Below are 19,283 nucleotides of genomic sequence, written 5' to 3'. Positions count from 1 at the left end.
AGCCAAACAGTCTGTTGTCAGTGCAGGTTGACAAATGCCTCAGCTCGGATGGGCTGATGCGGTTTCTCCTCTTAGTTAGTATCTGCTTCTTCTTTAAACTGCAGTCAGATGCTGCTTCATTTACGGTGTCAGTCATATTTATGTGTTTCTGCGACGCACTCGGGCTCTCCTCCTCACCGCTGTCTACCATCTCACTCACTGACTGAGGGGTAGTGATCCTGAAATATCGATGCTTTCATTACCACTGTTGCAGGATCAATTCCCATATGAAAATATCAATGTCTAATTTGATTAAACTTTTTTTAATTTCTAATTTTTTGGATTTTTAATCGTAAATATGACATACAGACAAAAGTAAACTCTGCAATTAGCAGGATAGTCGGCAATACCCTGTTAATAAGAACTAAAATGGCCTTCCGTCTCTCATTTATGTCCCTGCTGCAGCTCCGCAGGAGTGTGAGCCAATGAGAAACCGAGGCACAAAACATTAGACCACAATTTCAGCATAGAAATTGATGTGTGCGATGTATGTGGGAAGGCAGTTAAGTAATGGGGCAACACAACAAACCTTGTTAAAAAAAAGTGGGGACCCGGCTCTCACTCGATGGGAGTTGGCTCTTCTGATTCACTACAGAGCTGATGCTTCTGCTCATGACACATCACTACTGGTCATGGCAGAAGGCTGCCCCTCCCTGAGCGAGGCTCTGACGGAGGTTTCTTCTTGTTTAAAGGAAGTTTTTTTCCTTCTCACTGTCGCCAAGTGCTGGCTCATAGGAAATGTTTTATTGTTGGGGTTTCTGTGTATTCTTGTAGAATATAAAATATAGCACACCTTCAAATGATTGTTGTTTGATTTGGTGCGATTATATATTAAATTGAAAAGAGCAGGCCCTTCCTCAGGAGAGGTACCTCTATGAACGTATGTGATGAGATGCTGTTTTTATTTTAGATATCAGGTGGGATATAGTGGCAGTGTATGCATTAAGAGCATACAGCAGGTCCAGTGCTGTGTTTTCCTGTTGGGGCAGGTGACATAGTGGTTGTTAATGTTCTTTCTATTTAGATGTGGTTAAAATCAACAACCCAAACAGCCCTGAAATGCTGAGTTAGCAGGCATACTACCATGAAATGTCTAACTAAAAGTAAAACAACAACAACAACAATAAGACTTTCTTTAACAAGTAACACAACCCAACAACTGGTGTTACACTTTTACTTCAGATTTCCAGGGAAGAGTGCTAGAGTACTTTTGTGTTCAGTTAATATACTCCTTTCGTTTGAATTATTTTTCATACATTCTAGATATATTTTCTATTTTTATATTTTAGATGTATACACCCACACAAAATGAGTACTCTTTGTGCAGTCACATCTGTGTCACATTTGCTGTTTGCAGCATCTATATTTAACATCAAATTGTGATATTTCGCCCAGCCCATTGCATTCTCTTTAACACTGGTTGCTTCACATTTCCTGTTAAGAGGGCGGAGTCTCGCCATCCACATAGTGTTCAGTGTAACTGTCAGCCAGCTATCAGAGCTGAATCTTCCTGCTTCTGGTAAGTTGCGCTTTTTCAAGAAATTGTTTCTGTTTGAAAATAGATTTTTACCTCTAATGAATCATGTCACATTTTATTCTGTTGCCTCTTCTTACATTAAAAAAGTAAGTTTATTGTAGAAGAACAAAATGAACTTTATAGTTTATACCATTAGTGAAAAACTGAGAAAATATTAGAGAACCAGACTAATGTAATGCAGCCACACCACTGCTTTGTGACACTTAAAGTTATAATAAGCAGCGTGCGGAAGAGAAGCTTCTGTTTTTGGGGGGGAAGTTGACTGCCTGACATTTTTCTGAGAAGGGGTTGCACAATTTTTTAACCGGGTTTCTGTGTCAGTGTTTTATTAAGTGGAGTTAATACAAAGCTGTATCATCACCCCCTCCTGTTTTCAGCATCATATGTCAGCTTCACAAAGGAACTATCTGATTATTTCTTGTGCCTGATGATAGATACATACACAGAAAGAGCAGCAGTTAAGTCATAGCCTCCACATGTCTGAGTGTCATTTAAATGAAAACACATTACATTAAGCTACATTTGCTGCAACTAGTAACAACTAATTCCACTGTGGCATCTTTGACCGTAACATAGGAATGTTATGATCACCGTATCTCCTGAGCCAGAAGTAACTATATTGAATCGATTACATTTAACATTATTACTAAACAGAATCATGTTTGTTGTTAACAGGTTGGAACTTTTCTCCAGCTCGTTAAATACAACAACAGTGACAACACAGGAAGAAAGAAAGTCACAACAACACACTTTCTTAATCCTCGTTAAATGACAGATTAAGAGCAGTTCATATCAGTATCAGTGCCTTAAAATCTGTCTCGTCAGTCACCTGGAGAGTTAGAGTAGAATCTTCTCGAATAAAAAAGCGGTTAACACAGGGTGAGCAATAAAGTTCTGTTCACGGAAGTGCATTATAACGTATGCTCATGATCAAGTTTCTTTTTCTTCTGCTCATGTTATAACCTAATATAATGTGAGCTTTTCATGCTGTGTGTGTGTGTGTGTGTGTGTGTGTGTGTGTGTATGGCGCATACACTTTCAGTCAAGTTGTTTAATTAGCACACAGTAGGGCTAGGGCCAGATGATGCTGCATCACGCACTGGATTCAACTGAGTTTTAAACTGTAAACACAAAGTGTTGTGTCTGTGTTGAATTAAGTCAAATGATAATTTGAGACCTTTTGTTTCAGACTAAAATTATGCTCTATAAGGCTTTAGAAAAAGTCTCACACACCACCTCAGTCTCTCCAACCTCATTTGTCTCATTTGATAAGGTATTTTTAGGCTGGTGGAGTCAGTCATTTATAGACACATACGAGAGAAATGCTTCCTTCTTTCTCATGAGCACTTTTTTCAGAAAGCGGAAATGTACTGATGAACTAACACTTCACTCTTCCCTTTACCTTTTATGGTGTGGAATACTGACACATTTCGCAAAACTGGGTGGTTTGTGGTTGAGTACAGGAAACCTTTGCACTGGGTATTATATTTGTTAGCTCTGAAAGTTAGGTGTGTTACACATGTCAGCATGGTCTTTAATGTAGTCTGTGAGTTAATGCTGCTGTGAGGACACTTATAAAATGTTTCTTCCTGTTACAGCAGTTACACGAATGGTTAGCTGAATATTTGTGTAAGTGTTTTGTATAGTTTTTCAGCCATTTTAAATCAATGTTGTCAAACTGTACACATGAGCAAATCCTCGCAGCAACTTGCCAAGATGTACTGCAGCTACAGACCTGAAGGTGGTGCTGTTGTCTGTGCTGCTTGTAGCATTCAGCGCTCTTCTGTTCAGATGCTTGAAGACAAAGGAAAGGTTCATCAGCAATTAAGGTTTATTTATCAGAATCCGAATACTTTAATAATCCCTAAAGAAATGATGTGGGTTACAGTTGGTCCAAGAACAATTAAATAATACAATATATTACAGAGTTTACAAAGTATAAGAGCACCTTTTTGGAAATAATAAGAGATATTTGGGGCGTGAGCAAATTCATGAGGAAGTATTTTATAGGATCTTGTTAGTTTTGTAGTTGTCCTGTGTCTCTGCCTTTATGGAAATTCTGCAATTTTAAATCAGCTGACTGTTGTCTTTTTCCAGCAGAACATGGATCGGTGTATGCCATTACTTATTCTCCTGCTGATGGGTAGATATGGTAAAGCATAAATACTATATTACAATATTTATTCACAAATTTATAAACCTTATCAACCTTTACCTTTTACTTAATGTGATGTTTAATAAAATGACTGCATGTGTAAAATGTACGTTTGAGCGTTTTATGATTTTGAGGTTATCAATGACTCTGTAAACATGATATACATGATACACTTTTGGGGGTTTCTTTCCAGGGCTGTGCCAACAAGAGGAAGTTTGCTCAAAGTCACTGATCAACTCCTGTGATGACTGTATAAAATCTGGGCCATACTGTGCATGGTGCCAAACACTGGTGAGAAAGAAAGTTTATGTAAAATCTAAATACTGTCTCTGTTTTAGTGCTAATGTGAGCGTTTTATCTACAACGAAAAGCTGTCCTCTAATCCACTGCTGAACCCGTGGTAGCATGTCAGTAATTACCTGTTATACCATTAAAATACATATGTAGAAATACACACTCGTGTGTTTCACCTCAGTCACAGCTGAGTTCATTTTCAGTCCTACAACCAAGTTTGATTTTGCTTCTCAGGTTATTGTAGGTTCACATCCAGAACTTATTGTAAGACTGAGCCACTGCCAGTACATTAGGTCAGCTTCCTTTCTTACTATGATGGCACGTTTTGTTACTTGGGTGACTATTAGATATTGGATATTTCTGCACCAGAGATGGAGTGCATCAAATTCAGACTACACTGTGTAATCACTAATTCCACTAATTTTAAGTCCAGTGTCATGCTCTTCCTGGTCCTGCCGTTATATCAGCAGATCAGCAATGTAACACACCACAGTTTTCCAGCCCCTCTTCAGGCTTCATGTGCTTGAAAAGTTCTGGTTTTGAGGTAATCCAAGATGATAGTTAAAGATATAGTAAGACAGTGTAAAGTGTGTAATTGAATTTGGGTACTTAATGGTGGAATCTACCAGAACCCCATGTTGGCATCAAGTTCACACAACACTTTTGCTCTGCTGGTATGCACAGTTTACAGTGCACATACTCTTTCAAATCAGATAGATCCTCACACAAACCTGGTTGTTGTCTTTGTTAGACACAACCACCATGCCCACACACATGGCTGATAGCGCCCAGGTTTTCCATGTTCTAGAGGTTTTCCTTAACCCTTCCCAGCAGTGTAAACCTCGTGAAAACTTTTGGAAAAATGGCATATCCCATTTAAAAAAAAAGCTTACAGTTATCGTACTTCACCAAGGCTGCATCAAAAACCACATTTTACTAACTGGCTGTACCCATAACAAGACTTTGTCCAGTTCTAATATTACAAAGGAATGGTGCTTTAGGGATACACTGGACCTGGCTTTATGAAAGGGGAGATATGAGAACAGTTCCATGATTCACTGTGATACAGACCATTGAAAGCAGTGATAAATATATATGACAAGTGGTGCAGATCTTAGAAATGTTAACAATGCTTTTTCAGTTTCATGCTATAAGCTGTGTGGATCTAAACTCAGAGGTCAACTATGAACATTATGCGTTTTTATCATTAAATGGTTATTATGTGATAATACAGATCAGGCAAACTTTTGTGCTTTTATAACTTTTATAATAAGTGGTGATTGTAATGTGACTGTGATATTGTCCTGATGGAGCTCATACTGTACATTACACTCACTACTATAGTGAGTGTAAGCCGCTGGAAAATGTTTTTCCTTTTGACTTGAGGATTATTGACAAAATTCTTTTTAAACTTGGGCACAAGACACAGATAAGTGATATGTATCAAGATTTATTATGAAGAAGAACTTTCTTTTTTGTCTCCTTCCCTTCATGCAGAATTTCACCAAAGATGGAGAACAGGATGCAGTGCGCTGTAACACCAGAGCTGAGTTGATCAAAAAAGGCTGCAAAGAGAATGAAATCATCTCCCCTAAAAACAAACGAAACATTGCCAAGGATGATCCTCTGTCTGCATCTCAAAATGGGCAAGTTGTCCAAATGAGGCCTCAGAAGATTGACCTTGACCTGCGACCTGGTCAGTGGAATCGGTTAATGTTGCCTACAATATTAAGTGAATGTCAGGCTTGGTTTCTCACAGATTCATTCCAAGCAGAAAGTGCTTATAAAAATTGCATGAACTCACTCTATCACAACAATCTGAATTATGTGTCTGTATATATTACTGGTGCCTATGTATGCTGTGTACTGTATGTACTATTTACAGTTCATATATCGTTCTACTGTATGTGTGGGGGGGAGTAGCTTTGGTTTTGCCTTTATTCATTTCCTTTTTTTTAACTGTGTTTGCAGGACTTCCAGTTTCATTCAATGTTTCTTTTAAGGCAGCTGAGGGCCATCCAGTGGATCTCTACTACCTGATGGATCTGTCCTACTCCATGAAGGATGACCTGGCAAATGTCAAAGTACTAGGAACAGATCTTTTTGCTGCACTGAGAAAAATCACAAACCATGCTAGAATAGGTAAAAACATTACATCATAATCTCCCAACTTGGTATACACAGATTTCACTAACTGTGGACAGGAACTCCAGCCAAAGAGCAACGAATGAACATTTAAATCCAAATTAGTCAGTGTCTTTAAAACTGCTGTAATAGTGCATTAGTGCATCAGCTGTGGAGTGTAGGGCTCTTCTGCTGGTGGATTCATGTAACATGTACCTCCTGCTTTTCAGTAGCTAAATATGGCTACAGAGAGCTTTTAATTAACGACACAGTGGTGTTCATTCATTAGGGAGGAGGTTGTCCTACAGAGGTTTGTGCTCTCCCAGTCACTTTTGGTATGAATGGAAACTAAGTCAGAAATTAATTTCAAGTCCATTGTCAACAAAGAGTTAACACAAAATGTGTTATCTTTTCTGCCCTATACTGTTGCTTTTTAGTATGTTTTATAAACCTTACTATTTCTGTAATTCCAGGGTTTGGTGCCTTTGTTGATAAAACAGTCCTTCCTTACACGAATACCAACAAGGAAAAACTGCTGAAGCCGTGTGATGAGAACGACCAGCAGTGTCAAGCTGCCTTTGGCTACAGACATGTCCTTAGCTTGACACCAAATAAGAATGACTTCGAAGCTGAAGTGAAAAAGCAGTTTATCTCTGGGAATCTGGACTCTCCAGAGGGGAGTCTGGATGCCATGATGCAGGCTGCTGTATGTGAGGTAAGACCTCTGCTGAAGACCATACAGTGCCGTCCTTTAAATCACACATCCCTTATCATTGATCTGGTGGCATCTGAACAGGTCGGCCTCTGTTCTAAATGTAAATGATGGTCGCTTTTAAATAAAGTGGTAATTACAAGCTTTCTTGGTCAGTCGTACATACTGATCTGAGTCTAACCTGCTCACCACAGAGACAAGCACCACAGTGCAGCAGACGCACAAACACATATACACACATGCAGTGGTTAAACTTCGTCACAGTCAATGCTCACAGCTCATATAGCCAAACATGTAGGCCTCTACTCATTTATGACTTGTCACATGTTCTGAAAAGTCAAAGCTAACAGACTGGAAACAGGATGAAACAATGGAGTTCCATCCAGCCAAACATGGCTCACACAGCAGTTATGTTCATAACTAAATGTTTTAGACAAATTAGATCTAGATGTATTTTTCTCAGGGTAGAAAAAGTAAATACAGCTTTTTTTTAGCCAAAGTTGATTTTGACAGCATTTGACTGGGTCTTAATGCTCCCTGATATGTTGTTCAGGACAAAATTGGTTGGAACAGCAACAGCACTCGGCTGATTGTGCTTACCACTGATGCTGGATTCCATATGGCTGGGGACGGAAAGCTGGCCGGTATACTGGAACCCAATGATGAACAGTGTCACATGGAAAACAATCTTTATGTCAAGAGCACTGAGATGGTATGTATGGAATCATGTGAGTTTTGTTCAGCTTCTAAGAATAACATGGATCAGATTTATAAGCATCCAATGTTTTCCCTTCTCTTTTAATTGTTTTGAATAAGGACAAAAAAAATCAGACTGCACAGAAAACAATGATATAAAATCCATACTTGCATTTATATATACGCTGACGCCTCACACACACATACATATCACTTTATTTTCTTTTCCATCTGTTCTCCACTCTCCAAAAATCTCCAGGACTACCCCTCTGTTGGACAGCTAGCTATGCAGTTGGAAAAAAACAGGATTCAGACGATATTTGCAGTGACACAAAATGTTGAGTCTGTGTACAAGGTAAATAAGATGTACCTTTCATTTTCTATCTGCTTGTGGGGCAAAAATAGTCGGACTCTTGACTGATTTTACATTTCATGTCTTTCCAAGGAACTCTCAAAGATGATTCCAAAATCAGAAGTAGGAGTTCTGTCATCAGATTCCAAGAATGTTGTTCAGTTGATTGAAAGAGCCTACTATGTAAGATGACACATTTTGTGATGAGTGGAATATTTCTAATGATTTGGAGGTGTTTTTTTTTCTCTCTCTCTCTCATTATCTTTACCGTACCAGACCATTTACCATCTTTTCAAATTCATGACAGGCATTATCCTCTAAAGTGACCATAACTCATGACAATCTCCCTGAAAACGTGAGAGTCGTCTACAGGCCGATATGCAGCCATGGAGAAAAAAGCGAGAAACAGGGGGTTTGTGACCAAGTGCACGTGGGAGATGAGGTCAGTGTTCTTTGAACTTTTCATAGTTACATGTCACCCACATGTTAGTGAACATTGGATGATTGATCTGGATGAGTGGTCCAAGTCTTGGTGGCACCTATTTTGTAGCTCAGAATCTTTAATTCTCGATCCTTTGGGTGGCGCTGTCACTTGGTAACACTGCCCTCTCTGCGGTAGAGTATCACTTCCTGTTCCTATTCCAACACACAGTGGTGTGTTTGAGTAGCTCATCTGCATAATAATTTAATTAACATTTTTTAGATAACTTTTTATTTCATAATAAAACCTTAATGTGCTTCATCCAAAGCACACTCTCTGTGTACTCGCTCGCTAATTTATAGCCAAAGTTTTCACTCACTGTGTCTTTACTGTTTTGCTAGCTTAGCTCGTAGCAGACTCGCTAGCAGCATGGCCTCTTCACCTGTCTGTCCTGCACTTTCCTGCTCATTGTCTCAGATGTTTACTTTTTGCACAACCTACTGTCATTGTTGCACTTTTCTCTTGCACTGTAGGGTCAGTATCATTCTGTTCTGTCTGGTGTTGCACTGTTTTGTTGTTGTTTTTTTTCTTGCAATTTTTGTACACTTGCACTTTGCACTTTATGTCATCCTGTTGATTGACTGCCATATATAGCAACATGGTCTTGGAGGCACACAGTACAGTACTGTGTACTGTACCACTGCACATGATTGAAATGACAATAAAGCCACTTGACTTGACTTGACCTTCAAAATGGCTTTTTTAAATAAAACCAACCAAGCTAACTCCTCAGCCTAAACTCTAAGGACAAACCCAGCCATGCTGTGGAAGAACTTTGTCTCAGCCACTTTGTGCAGTATTGTTTTGGTCAGTACACAAAAGTCATTTTTGTGATTTATCATTGATAAACAATTAAATTCAGACCCAATTATTAATTTCAATTGTCTGGTGTAATAAAAACCATTATGCTGAGGTGGTATCCATCCACACAATAGATCCTTACTCATGGAGAGTAACTTAGGTAGTCACTCTTTATTAAAGTGGTCAAGATAGACCAGTATCATTCTAATACTGAGTACCATGATATGGGTGGGCTGACTCTTAACAAGACAGTTTAAATCAAGTTGAAAACCAAACTAGTGCATGTACCTGCAAGCTTTAGACCACGTGGGCAGAACAGCCAAATGCTGAGAGCCAATAATGTTTAAAAATGTATACACAGCTCTTTGGGTATCATTGATATATTACAGGGCTCTAGACTAACTTTTTGCCACGGTTGCACCGGTGCGCCTAACTTTTTTAAGTTAGGCGCACCGGCACAAAAGTTAGGCGCACTCAAATTTTTCAACCGCATCGCTTAACACCGCAGTTTTACATGTGCACCTTTTTGGGGGGGGAATTGCAGTCCAAACAGACAATATTCATTTGTAAATGATTAACTAACAATCTTGCACTTAAAGTGCTTTGGCACTCTTTGGCAATATTGTAGAAAATGTTAAACTTGTCCTGATTCGATTCAATTTTGCCTCAGACAGTCAGAAATATTATAACTCTGATCATTTATCAGTACTGATACTGTGAGACTTCATCAGAGGTGTAGCATCACAGCAGATGCCTTTGTGTCAAAGTAACTGAGAATAAAACAGAAAAACATGAAGGAGATTTTCCTTTTATAGCAGATAACCTTAAAAATATTCTGCAATATTCTTTTAAATTTAAATTTAAATTTTTAAATTTAAATTTTAAAAAGTTTAAATTTCTTCAGTATTGAACAGCAGAAATTAGGCTTTCTTGTCCGAGGTCATTTAAGTAAAAAAAAACAAAAGAAAAGAAAAAGACAGTGGCCGACAGCGCTGTAAAAATTGGTAGACTGGTGGGTAATAAGCCAATGAATAATGCAGAAAACAGAGATTTGAGACGGGAAACTGTTCTTGAAGTACACAGAAAAAGAGAGAGAGAGCTGAGCATGAAGTGTGATTTTTATCGTGGTGGAAGCAAAACAGCAAAAGTAAGAGGGAATTCATGACGACATTTATCAAATGTGAAGCGTAGTTTGCTGCTTCTTTTGCTGCTGGCTCGGTGAATTTTGGTTGGAGAGAGACAAAACCTGCAGCTCAGAATCTAGCGCAAAAAGACGTAAACATAGAGCGGACCGGACGCATCAGAATCAGTGAGCTCCGACAGCGGGTCCGTCTACGGGCCGTCGGGTGAGAAAGCCGAAAAAGAGAAAGCTGATTCTGATGCGTTGGGTCCGCTCTGTCGCATCTGCGACCAAATTAGTCGCACTCTAGAGCCCTGTATTATATAAATAATATTAAATTAGATAAATATTAGTGAGCTGCCGTAGTAGACACCGGATTTCAGGTTCAGATAATTGAAAATGCAGGTGCAGTCTAAGGTGACATGTTTCTTATTTAAGAAAATTGTTGTTGTGAGTTTTGAACAACAGAGCAATATGTCAAGTACAGTGGTCCCTTGTTTATTGCTGGAGTTACATTCTAAAAATAACCCACGATAAGTGAAATCGGCGAAGTGGCCAACTTTATTTTTTACAATTATTACAGATGTTTTAAGGCTGTAAAACCCCTCACTACACACTTTATACACTTTTCTCAGACAGGCAAGAACATTTTCACACTTTTCTCTCTTGTTTAAACACAAAGTTCAAACCTTGTAGAAAAATAAGTCCAGTATTATAGAATGAAACCAAAGGCTCCCGCAGGTGACAACGTTTCGTCGACCTTGTTGTGTTTGTTGGGGAGAAAACTTACAAACATACAGTACAGCACTTCAGAGTCACACTGCTAGCGATCTAAGATTTATGTAAATTTGACAAGCTGAACGCATTCTGTACTGTACAGGAGATATGGCACGAGATCGATTGACAATAGTCTATAGCCAATCAGGACGCAGAACACAATGCGCTGTTTAAAACAAACAAACAAAAAAAAAAACACTGCATGCAAAATTGCACACAAAAAAATCTGCGAAACAGCAAGGCCGCGAAAGGTGAACCGCGTTATAGCGAGAGACCACTGTATACTGTTATACAAAGTGAATCTCTTGTTTTGACAAGTTTAGAGTATTGTTACACTATATGCACTTGTGACTCACAACACCTGAATTCCCATTCCAGGTTATTTTTGAAATTACAGTGACCGCAGACACGTGTATGGAGAACAAGTTCTTTACCATCAGTCCACGGGGCATTAAAGACACGCTGACAGTGACCATAAATACCACATGTAAGTGCCAATGTGACACTGCTGGACCCATTATTGACCCCCATCCACACTGCAATATGAGTGGAACAATCAGCTGTGGTATTTGTAGGTAAGCTCTGATTCTCAGTGTTTTGGTATCGACTTAAAATGTTATTGAATTCACTTAAATGTCGTCCAAGCTGTTTGCAGCCTGCTCTGTCTGCCAGAAAAGTACCAGCATCAGTCATTTGTTTAAACATATAAGAATGGTGACATTTATTTTTCTGTTAATGCCGACAACCAGAGCTTCTTTACACTGTAAGTAATGCTCCTTTCTTTAGTTCAGTAAATCACTGCATCTGTCTGAAGTAGAGATTGGCAGTGGATAATTCAAACACAGCCTAGGATTAGAGCTTTGCTTCTTCTCGGTCACCAGCATCTGTGATCAGTCTCAACTCATGTCAGATATCATAAATACAGGTCAAGGCAGTCCTTTGTCATCACACAAGATTGACTTTGTTGCTCTTCGTACTTCTCTGTCCTGGTCTGAAAAGACGTGTGATTGGCTGCCTTCTCCCATCACAAGCCACATTTTCTAAAGATAGCCAAGAAGAGGTGTAGGGGTCAGTGTCCCTTTCAGTTCAGAATATTCAAATGAGTTTTATTCGTATAGCACCAAATCCCAACAACAGTGGCCTCAAGGCACTTTGTATTGTAAGTTAAAGAGCCTACAAGAGGGGTGTCAAACATAAGGACCGGAGGCTAGAATTGGATAAGCAAAGACTCTAATCTGGCCCACTGGATCCATCTTTGGAAAAGAGGAAGTACATAGATTTGAAACTTTTAGCTAAATTGTCACAAGTTTTGTAGCTTTCCTATTGATAAAGCACCAATGTTATTAATTTCAAAATTCTCAAGCTATCTCATTCAGAAGATTTTTAGAAAACTTGACCTCTGACCTTGAAGTCATGGTCAAGTTATTTTTAGTCGATGCACCTATGGTATCAACTAGAAAGTCCTTCGTCGCCTTGTTCTCAAGTTATTGCATTCACAAACTTCGGTATCCACACTGGGGGGAAGGCGATACCCGATCAGCCCTTACAGCTGAGGGATAAAAACTTACTTGGCAGATTTAGTTAAAAAGAGAAAAGGTCAGTTTGTGTGTGACCATTACAACAGAATTCTTTACAGCAATGTTTCTAAGTAAGAGAAAATGCACAGACAGAGTTATAAAGAAGAAGAAGCTGGACTGTTTAGGAGAGATGACCAGGTTGATGGACATGAAGTAAAACACAGTTTCACAGTAGCCACAAGAAGAATCATACAACTAATAACTAATTGGAAGCTGCACCATCCACAATGAGCTGCTTTGCACTGACAAGCACATGGATAAACACTTCTGACTTAGTTCTAGGCTCAACTCTGTAAATGTTTAGCAGTGTGAGGGACAGGAAGTCAGGTCTTATGAAAACATTCATGTTTTTGAGGTGTTGAGGTTTAGAGGAAGAGAACCCTTGTAACAACTCTTATTGTGTTATAGCACCACTAGGGGGGGTTGCCCTACTACTGTAGTAGTTGTGGGAGTCTCCTAGTGTGTGTGTGTGAGTGCAGTGGCAGGCATTGCATCCGAGCAATCTGTTCAGAGAGAGACCTTACCATTGTAACGGTCTGGTGCCAACGCCTACCTGTCCCCACACATGTATGTATGGACTGAGTAGAGCCGTGGAGACCTGGCTTGTGTGGTCTCATGTTGCCAACAACAAATAAAGGTCTATTTAACTGACTGGCCTCCAAGTTGTCCGGCTAACCTCCACACCACATGCCCGCTGGACCTGCTAGCCGCTCCTTCCTCGCCAGACTGCCGTTACACCCGGATGAATATTGAAACACTACTATTATCAGATAAATTTGTTTGCAGACTCACCTGACTCATCACCAAAGATGCAATCACATTAGGATAAAGAATGAGTGAGAAAGGCTAGTATTATTTGATAATTACTGTAAGTTGATATTAGTGATGGTGTAATCAAACACTGTTATTGTATTTGTACATGTAAAAATCAACATTTTCATATTTTACTTTGTTTCCTAAAATTGTCTAATAGTTTCATTTTTGTCAAGATGTCAAACTGTGTCCATTCTTTGAACCACAAATATGAACTTCTGATAAAAAGTCTGCTAGGTTTACACAACACATCCATCTGTCACAATCCACACAGCTTTATCTGCACAAGTGAAAGACGAAAAAGTCACCAGCATCATTTAGAGGACAGACTCCCTCACACCTCAGAGGTTTGCTGGAGGAGGAGTGAGCATTTATTTGCAGTCATGCATCAGAAAGTGTTCAATAAACTATGTTTTTCACAAAGTATTTTGAGAATTATTTGTGACAGATCACCAGTGGAAATAGTGAAACTTTGTCCCTGTTTATGTCATTGCTTGATACAGTTATCAGCCTCTACCTGTAATTATAGTGCCATCCGTAAACACACTATCTATCATGATAAAACTTAAATAAGAGTACTACAGCTGTTAAGCTCTGTTGACCAAAAGTAAGTAAATATTTGACACATTGACACAGAGTCAGTCCCAAACAGGCTGTTTAAGGTTATAAGTTAATGCTTCTTACTCCTGCTACAGTTTTCACACGCTGACACACAGCAGAACTCTACTCCATTTGGACTTTTTGTTCCAAGCTGTCTTACGCAAATTGTTCTCTGGTCACAAACACCCATCAGCCTTTAGCAACACTGGACCTTAGCCTCACCTGGCTATTTGTGGCTGTTTGTGGGACAGCCGCCATATTTGGTCCAGCACAGAAGAGTGCGACCAGAAATAAGAAGAAGTGTTAGACACAGGAACTCTCTTCTCTTCATCGTCTGCCTGTCTTCACTGCCCTCATGGCTAATAACAAATAACAAATAAATAACAAATAAACAAAATGTGCAAATATACTATAATTTAGATATATTCAATACCTATATAACTGAGGTGTGCAAATAAGCATATTGTTCCCAGGTTCAGTTTGGAGTAGATTTGTGGACGTTTGTGTTGTTTTTGAGTCTTTTGGTGAGTATTGTAGGGTGTTAATAACACACAAGCATTACTGGCAAGATCAAAGGTGTAAAATTGTGAACGTGTTTGTAGTTTTAGAAATGGTTTGTGTGCTGTGGTGTGTTGAATAGAGTTATCTATGGATTATAATGTGTATGATTCATATTATGGGACAGTTAACAGATTCCTCAGTATTAATTTTTGGAAGTGAACAAATATTTTGTGGCAAATTTTATTTTCTGTTATTTATTAATGTTCAAATTTTTGATGTATTTTTCGAACTTTTTCCTTATTTAGGTGCAAAGAAGGTCACGTTGGTCAGTTCTGTAACTGCAAAATTGGGGACAAAGACGAGCACACCCTGAGAGCATCCTGTCAGAAGGATAATGGCACTGAGTGTGAGGGTCGAGGAGACTGTGTGTGTGGCCGGTGCGAGTGCCACAACACAGATAGTGGAAGCCAATACTATGGACCCTACTGTGAATGTGACGATGACCACTGTGAGAAGTTTCAGAACCAACAATGTGGAGGTAGGTTTGCAGTCATTCTCCTCAAAAGAAGGTCTAATTATATCAAAACAAGATAAAAAAGTAAAATAAGTTACTTTGTTTTCTTGTGCAAACATTTTTATGATGGAAACATCCACCCACCCATCCTCTTCCACTTATTCCTGTTAGGGTCACAGGGGGGCTGGAGCCTATCACAGGGTACACCCTGGACAGGTCGCCAGTCTGTCGCAGGGCTAACACATAGAGACAGACAACCATTCACACTCACATTCACACCTAAGGGCAATTTAACATGAACAATTAACCTAACTCCACTAACTGCATGTCTTTGGACTGTGGGAGGAAGCTGGAGTACCCAGAGAGAACCCACACAGACACAGAGAAAGGCCAAGTGGTGATTGTGGCACCATCGTGCTGCCATGATGGAAAAAGTGTTTCACAATGGCCTCACACCTTTCTAAATGTGTGGACAGGCTCAAACTCACTCCATTACAGGTCTTTAATTTGAACATCATCTTAACTTTACCAATCATCTCTTATTCCACTGTAATTATTCCACTGTGATTATTCCACTGTGATTATTCCACTATGCTCCTAAAATCCATACAAACAAACTGAATTCTACTTTTAGCCCGTTTGGTTTGGAACAAAATAATAGATGTTATCTTAAAAGTGCTGTGCCTCAGTGGTAATTTGAATAGGTTTGCAACTTTGCCCAAAGTTTTTGGGTTCAAAAGTAATCAGACGGTGCTGTGGAACATGTGTGTGGGTTTCCAGTCAGGTTGTGCTTTATGTGGTGAACCCACAGGCATCAGGAGAGGCTTTGTCTCTTGCTGGTGATGTTCTTTATGTTCTTGGTTGTCATGTGGCACAGACTCAAAAAAATTATTTTGTTCTTACTATTTGCAGGAAAAGGTAAATGCAAGTGTGGAAAATGTGAATGTAATTCTGGCTTTGAAGGCTCTGCCTGTCAGTGCAAGACCTCTGACGAGGCCTGCCGTACCGTAAACAATAGTGTTTGCAATGGCAGAGGGATCTGCAAGTGCAATCAGTGTGAATGTAAAGGAGGATATCAGCGTCCTCACTGCCTGGAATGTCCTGGCTGCACTGACCCGTGCCAGACCAAAGTGTAAGTGATTTCTTAATTCCACTGAGCTTTTCCTCTAAACGTGGTGTTCACTGTTTTGTGTAGTAAAGCAAAAGAAAAAACAAAACCTTTGACTTTGAATTTTGAACTAATACATGTAATTGTGTTTTCAGGAACTGCATTGAATGCCTCGGCTTTCAATCAGGTCCCTTTAAAAAAAACTGTAGTGAGGCTTGTAAGACCATTTCTTCTACAATAGTAGAAAAGTTCACCTTTTCATCCAAGGAGTGTAAGCAGAAAGACAGCGAGGGATGCTGGATGACATTTAAGCTGGTTCAGTTGGTTGGAGAGGATAACTACGAGGCTGAAATTATGAAGAAAAGAGGTAGGATGTTGATGAAATGACAAAAAACAGTCTTAATTTATTAACAGTTTCACTGATTCATTGCAGTAATAACTGTGCTGTCACACTGCACACACTGAGGATCCGCACAGGGCTGGGATGTGCTGACTGGGGGACATTAGGACCTTGCAGGCCAGAAAATTTAATGTCTGTTTATCCAGAAACAGCTTTTAAATCAACTCTGTTAGCCCAACCTGCTTCATAGAGCTACCTGTGCTAGCATGGCTAAGAAAAGTCAGCAGACATAGATTCAAAGCCCTGATAGAAACACAATTTGCCACTCAGTAGCCATCTTGAAACCCCTCCAGGCACTTATTGGAACAGTTATTTTTATGAATCATCAAACTCGATCACCAGTCAAATCTGATCCTCATCATATAATGTCTGTGTTACCATTTTCTACATTTCATTCATTTACAGCTTAGTGTTCAAACTTGTCTAATTTGTAACTCTGTAGATTGTCCAAAACCGCCTGATGTCATAGCTATCATTGGAGGCTCCGTCGCAGCTGTGGCCCTCATCGGCATTCTGCTGCTGATGCTTATTAAATTACTCCTCTACATGAAAGACCTGAAAGAGTTCAGGAAGTTTGAGAATGAAAAGAAGAAGTCCAAATGGGCAGAGGTGAGACATCATTCTGAGTTATTTGTGCAAACAGAAATAGCTGTCACACATTTCAGATCGGTCTCTTTGGACAGTGACTGTGTTGGTTTCATGTTAATCTAACTCTCTTGTTACAGTTACTATTTTTGTTTGCTTGATTCATGTAATTCAGATACAACATTTCAGTCAACTAAAACTAAACTGTCCTTACAAAAACACTTAATACCTGTCGGAATGACTATTACATGGATTAAAAATCCCAGACCGTCAGCTCCTGTCCATAGCGAGTAATGGGAGCACTGCAAGCAAGCACTGCAAGTTCAAGCAAGAAATAAACAACTGGGAAAACAGACAGTCTGCATGAAACAAGCAGACTGTCTGACAACGCTTGCCATTTACGCTCAGCGCAGTACTGAAACTTGATTTAGTGTGACACGAAGTGTAAAGAGACAATTTTTGTAATCAAAATAAAAGTTGTTCCTTCTGAGGGTTAGTGGTCAGGCAAATCTTTTACTCTGAAAGCAAACATTGTTTTTTCTGGTTGCAATGCACTTTTTCAATTTCACTACTGTTTGGCTAGTAATTCACGAGTATTTGCAGAGTACTTGTTTGTGGCAGGCAGGAGTGCCTCCTGCCACGGCACGACCACAGTTCAACATTTTGCAACATTTTCCTTTATTTCGGTTGTTGCTCACCCACTTCCACGACTGCAGCTCCCTAGCTACCAGCCACACACATCCACAACAACAACAACCCAACAGGCACTAGTTCATTTATGTGCAGGGGAAGAGTGATGTGCTGATTAAGCTCAGATGCGCCGACCTCCCACACAGCCGCGTCATGGACCACACCCCACCACATCGTTTTTTTCTAGTGGTTGCCAACCAGTCTCTAGGCTTTATTAGTTTAAACATTGAAAAGGATTGTGCTTGCTCTGGCAGCAGTACAATGAATGTAGCTGTGACTCACTGATCCACAGTAGCAGTCACTTCTTTGAGATTAACAGGGTTTGAAAATTTGTAAAGTTAAAAGTGACTGACATTAGAAGATGAACACATGTCCAGCATATTGGGATCAGCCTTTGTACCGTATTATAATTTGCTTTGTCAAATGATTTAAGCTTACTTCAACTTACTTTGAAACTTCAAGTCATGATGAATAAAAAAGATAAATAAGATACAGATTTCTCATTACTCGGCTCTCTCTGTTACAGGCTGACAATCCACTGTTCCAGACTGCCACAACCACTGTGGCCAATCCTACATTCACTGGTGGAGACTGAGGGCTATTGTTGCAGTACACACAGCAGACAGTTATCCAAGTTATGTCTGACTCTTTCTAATGCTCACAGGTTAAGAATATGCACATATTTGCTAATGGATGCATTTACTGGTATTAATATAGACTTCTTTGCTTTCTTATTTGTGAATGCTGTTAATTGTATCATAGTCCAACAATTATGCACTTTTGCTTGTTTATTTTTTCAGAAATTATTTTTTTGAAATTTATTCCATACTCTATGTATAACTATATATCCATGTATCTACATGTGTATCTATCGATCAATAAATAGACATAGAAGTTTTCTCCACTGAATTATCAGAAAACTGATAAAACATCCAAGGTAGTGATGCTTGTTTCTGTTTTGCTGCAATCTAAACAATAAATTTGTGCAGTTTTGGTAATAAAACCATGATATTTCACATAATATTGATTTTGAAAATTGGTAATAAAAAATAAGTTTTTGGTTTTATACTGTGACAGTGAGTGGGTGTATAATTACTAGGGCTGCCACAAACGATTATTTTGATACTCTAGTCACCGATTATTTTTGTGATTAGTCGACTAATCAGATCATGCATCCATCAGACGTAAAACGTACAGCTTATTGCACCAGCAAGCGTCTGCTCTTATATAACTATCATTAGCTTACAGCTTGAAGTGTTTAAGGCATGTGCTAACTAAAAATAAAGACAAGATGATAGTTTATTACACTTTTAATGAAATTTGCAGATTGTCTCGGTGGAGTTTAATAAACTCAGCCGTCTGCTCCTTGCTATCTAAAATATAACAGGACGCTGGAATAAACTCTCG

The 19,283-nt window shown here is 39.2% G+C and overlaps 1 protein-coding gene across 8 annotated transcripts in view; it reads left to right on the top strand.

The window, feature by feature from the left end:
• itgb2 (integrin, beta 2) overlaps positions 1-18,942 on the top strand; it is a 29,695-nt gene extending 10,753 nt beyond the window's left edge. For 3 of the 8 annotated variants that reach the window (XM_084908021.1, XM_084908024.1, XM_084908025.1), the window contains exons 2-16: positions 3,677-3,728; positions 3,925-4,022; positions 5,523-5,721; positions 5,997-6,167; positions 6,623-6,864; positions 7,415-7,573; positions 7,817-7,912; positions 8,003-8,092; positions 8,217-8,351; positions 11,467-11,663; positions 14,885-15,117; positions 16,006-16,225; positions 16,357-16,568; positions 17,044-17,210; positions 18,403-18,942. In XM_084908021.1, the coding sequence (XP_084764147.1) occupies positions 3,680-3,728; positions 3,925-4,022; positions 5,523-5,721; positions 5,997-6,167; positions 6,623-6,864; positions 7,415-7,573; positions 7,817-7,912; positions 8,003-8,092; positions 8,217-8,351; positions 11,467-11,663; positions 14,885-15,117; positions 16,006-16,225; positions 16,357-16,568; positions 17,044-17,210; positions 18,403-18,471 (2,337 nt within the window). In that variant the 5' untranslated portion in view covers positions 3,677-3,679 and the 3' untranslated portion in view covers positions 18,472-18,942. Of the gene's footprint in view, positions 1-1,498; positions 1,559-1,685; positions 2,456-3,673; positions 3,729-3,924; positions 4,023-5,522; positions 5,722-5,996; positions 6,168-6,622; positions 6,865-7,414; positions 7,574-7,816; positions 7,913-8,002; positions 8,093-8,216; positions 8,352-11,466; positions 11,664-14,884; positions 15,118-16,005; positions 16,226-16,356; positions 16,569-17,043; positions 17,211-18,402 lie in introns of those variants that run through there. The other 5 variants (XM_084908026.1, XM_084908023.1, XM_084908022.1 and 2 more) reach the window with 4 other exon arrangements.
• Positions 18,943-19,283: the final 341 nt, after the last annotated feature.

This window comes from Perissodus microlepis, chromosome 16 (genome assembly GCF_051167445.1).
Source record: "Perissodus microlepis isolate ML-2025 ecotype Zambia chromosome 16, ASM5116744v1, whole genome shotgun sequence".
NCBI lineage: Eukaryota > Metazoa > Chordata > Actinopteri > Cichliformes > Cichlidae > Perissodus > Perissodus microlepis.
The sequence above is the reverse complement of the archived record's forward strand: the minus strand, read 5'-3'. Positions and strand labels throughout refer to the sequence as shown.